This window comes from Pyxicephalus adspersus, chromosome 2, assembly GCF_032062135.1.
Source record: "Pyxicephalus adspersus chromosome 2, UCB_Pads_2.0, whole genome shotgun sequence".
In the NCBI taxonomy this organism is placed as follows: Eukaryota; Metazoa; Chordata; class Amphibia; order Anura; family Pyxicephalidae; genus Pyxicephalus; species Pyxicephalus adspersus.
The window spans coordinates 101,869,655-101,873,685 of record NC_092859.1 but is presented as its reverse complement, the minus strand read 5'-3'; the positions used below and the strand labels follow the sequence as shown (position 1 = coordinate 101,873,685).

General features: G+C 35.4%; 1 protein-coding gene across 1 annotated transcript in view; it reads left to right on the top strand.

Annotated features, from left to right (window-relative positions):
* The window catches only part of KIF21A (kinesin family member 21A), an 87,575-nt gene that overhangs the window by 53,967 nt on the left and 29,577 nt on the right, over window positions 1-4,031 (top strand). Inside the window, exons 15-17 of the mRNA XM_072399041.1 lie at window positions 619-687; window positions 780-973; window positions 3,160-3,307. Coding sequence (XP_072255142.1) covers window positions 619-687; window positions 780-973; window positions 3,160-3,307 — 411 coding nt within the window. The remainder of the gene's footprint in view (window positions 1-618; window positions 688-779; window positions 974-3,159; window positions 3,308-4,031) is intronic.

Here is a 4,031-nt window from a genome sequence, read left to right as displayed (position 1 = left end):
GAGCATGCTCGGGCTTAACGGCAAGGTGGTTAAGCATTTAATCCACTCTTAACTATATCCTATATTAAATAATATAACACCTTCTTATGTCTGCCCTTTCTTCTGTTCGAGATTTCCCTCGTTTCATGTGATGAAACAACTTTATCAAGACATTAAATGAGGGAAAGTCTCACTGACAGCACTTTGCTTATTATGCAACTTTAATATTATACTTTCTTTGAACTATAAACTGCCATCCCTATGCTGTGGTGGTAGGGATTCCATTGTTCAGAAAAAGACTACTGAGCAGGACTGACTATTCCCTGCAGTTCAATAAAGGCACTTCTTTATGTGCTTGCATGGGGTTTAAAATGGAACTAAAACACTGCTATACTCACCTGTCCCTGTTCTGTCAATCTTCTTCCTCCTCCACTTCCTAGTTGCAATTTTTTCCCATCCTTTTTGGCTGTGATAATGTGCAAGAGTTTATTTAGTCCTAGCAACTGCATTAGAAGCCAGGATTGACGGGTATCCTGGCAACCAACGCTGAGCTGTGCCACACAGAAAACTGTTATTTATTGCAGAAATGTACTGTTATAATGTCACACTGTTAACTGCTCTTGTTTCTTTACATTTCAGGGTCAGCTACGGCTTTTGGAAGCACAGAAAAGACAACAAGAAGTTGTCTTGCGACGAAAAACTGAGGAGGTACAGACATGTCTCTGGAAAAACAGAATCCTTACTTGTTTAATACATTGCATTAGTTTTTACTGGATTTCATTGAAACCTTTTTTTCACAGGTTACTGCACTTCGAAGACAAGTAAAACCAATGTCTGATAAAGTAGCTGGGAGGGTAAACCGTAAAATCAGTTTACCAGAACCAGTATCTGATCACTTTGTAGATGATCACGAGAGAATTGGAGCGCAGCAAAGACCTCGAATTCCTATAGCCAGAGTACAGCCTGCAACTTCCAGTACACTTAATGGATCTAGGTAAAACTTCCATTTTATCAACACTTTGATAACAGTTCTCTGTTCATACATTTATGATAATATGAAGTGTTTATCTGCAACAAAAAGCAATTGGCCATTGACACTTCGTTTTAACTTTTTAACCTTTCCAGCGGTAAGCCCGAGTGTGACTCGGGGTAAAAACAAAAAAATTTAAAACAGTAACCCTGAGCCACACTCGGGTAGGTAAAAAAGTAAAAAAAAAAACTTGGTCCCATCGGCGTCCTCCAGGGTCCTGCCATCCCCTGGTCCCATCCTCTTCGTAAAATCTGTCCCCTGGCAAGTGCGCTGATAATTCCAGTGACGTCAGCATGTATAGCCGCCGCTAAGGGCGCAGAGGGAATGTCTAAATATTCTGTATTGCATTCAATACAACATAACTGGATTGAATGCAATACACTGAATTTATGTTAAAGCAGTACATTGTCAATAATAAATGTAATATTAAACTTTGACATGATTTTGTGTTTCGAACTTTATTATACTCATACTTTACCGCTTTTAGACATATAAACCTGGACAGAAATGAACCGCCCCGGAGGATTTAATAAAATCTTCATTTTTAAGAGTTGTCCATTCTGATAAATTTTGCAGTGTGAAACATTATTTTACAAATGGAACTCTTCATAAACCTCCTGAGCAGTTCATTTCTGTCCAGTTTTATATGTCTAAAAATGGTACATTGTTTTTCTTGAAAATTTATTTTACAGTATAATATCATAGTAGAAGTATAAAGTTTGAAACACAAAATCATGTCAAAATAATACATTTAATAAATAAAAAAATAAATAAATACTTAGTCATACAATTATATCATACTGTAAAATAAATTTTCATGATAGCCAATGTACCGCTTTTACACATATAAATCTACTGTATTGCATTCAATACAGTTATTTTGTATTGAATGCGATACATATAGATTTGAATTTCACACCCCGAATGGAACGTACGCACGCACCAACGTCACTGGGAACTCCCTGGTGACACATTGGAAGAAGAAGAAGCCAGCCGGAGAAAGAAAGACGCAAAGGATGACGCGGGACACCTGCGGATCAGGTAAGCGCTGTAATTGCTATTTTTCCCATAGGTTTACCTACCCCGAGTGTGACTTGGGGGTTACAGCTTCCAGCATCTTTTTTTCTACGCCAAGTCACGTTAGGGGTTACCGCTGGGAGGGTTAATATAATATGAAGGCATATTGCTTTTTAAGCTAACACAACTTTAACACTTTCTTTTACAGTGCTTTATAATAAATTCAACTGTAGAAACAATGAGCCGATCATATCTACCATTCTTTGCCCAAAATAAAATATTACCTTTAGGTCATAACATCAACCTGCTGGAACTTTTCTAAAGAAATATGCTCCTTGAATTGACCTGTTTGACTTTTTCAATTTGCATTTGTTTTATTTTGATTGGGTAATTGCTTTATTTGACGTGTGTACATTAAATTCCATTACTTCTATTTTCTTATGAAAGAAGGAGAATGAAATTGTCAGTTGATGAGACCAAAAACTTCAGCACAAATGTTTTAGGAAATGACTGTTACTTGATATAGCTGTAACTTGATCATCTAACTTTAGTAATGCCAAGACTTTTATTTGCTCAAATACCTTTAAAATGCTATAGCAATCATTGTAATAATCTCCTATAACTAGATTTTATTTCCATAATGAAAACTTAAAAAAATGTACAGAATTGTATTAGGCTGTAAGATCTTTTGCTAAGTTCTGTGCAACTGTAGAAGCAGTGTCATTAACCATGTTACTGGAAATTGAAGAGTATTTATTTTAATTTCATTGTGCTAAGTGTGGAATTATAATTTTAATGGGGGTATATTAGTTATTAAAAATGTTCATGATCCCTTGTGGAGAATATGTGTGGGAGGATGGATAGCTATATTACCGCAGTCTAGGTAATTACAATAACTTAAACCTAATTAGCATTCATCACTACAAACTTTTTGTAGAAACAATTGTGTGTATTTCTGTATGCATACGTGTGTGTGTATGTGTGTGTGTGTGTGTGTGTATGTATGTATGTATGTGTATATGTATATATATATATATATATATATATATATATATATATATATATTATAAAAGTAGCATTGGACTTTTTCTATACACTTTCTAAATTACCCTACATACTAGTTTTTTCCTCAGAAGGAAGCATCAAAGGAAGGGATCAAGCATTTACACTTCAAAGGCAGCAAAACAGAAGTGGCAGTCGCTTGAGCGAAGGATCACAGACATAGTGATGCAACGAATGACCATCTCCAATATGGAAACTGACATGAACCGACTACTGAAGGTAAAATATTTCACTTAGAATTGCTGCCACAAAATAATAAGCATGAAATTATGTAAAGTTTAAAATGTGATTTTCATTTTCTAAATTTTGAAATACAAAAGTCACTAATTAGCCCTTAGGAATAGGGGAATGTTGACCGGAATGTTGGAGGGTCAAGTTCAATGATATTACTTTAGCATGGAGAGGTAGGTGAAATTGTGTAGAAGATCCAGGTATTACCTTTTAGTCATTGAAGTATGTTCGCCCCCTCAAATATCTTCCTAATTTATCTTAAATGTTTCTGTAACCCTAATAACTCTTGATTGTTCCCTTTTTGTTTTGGTAAGTGCAAAAACAATACTTGTGATCATGTCAAAATTGCAGAGCAGGCTTGTGTCCTGTTCCTCTTTCTGCTTTGTTTAATTGGTTCTTCCTGGCTCATTTCCTTAAAGTAGAATTTTACACAAAAAGTACAAATTGGCAAACAAGGGGGCTTTTTATTGCTGAAAAGATGTCCTATGATGAATGAACTCTGGCAAGTGTTTAGGAGTTTTTTTCATCGCGAAGTAAGCCAGTCATGATGATCCTTGAACTGAAGACCAGGTGAAAAGCCTGCCGCTTTTTAATTTTTAAAGTTCAGTGAATATAGTCTTGCTGGATGGAAGATATGCAAGTTGTTAAAATATATTTGTTTAATAAGGACAGTTTTAAATTGCCACTTTGAGCAGTGTTTATTTTTCCCATA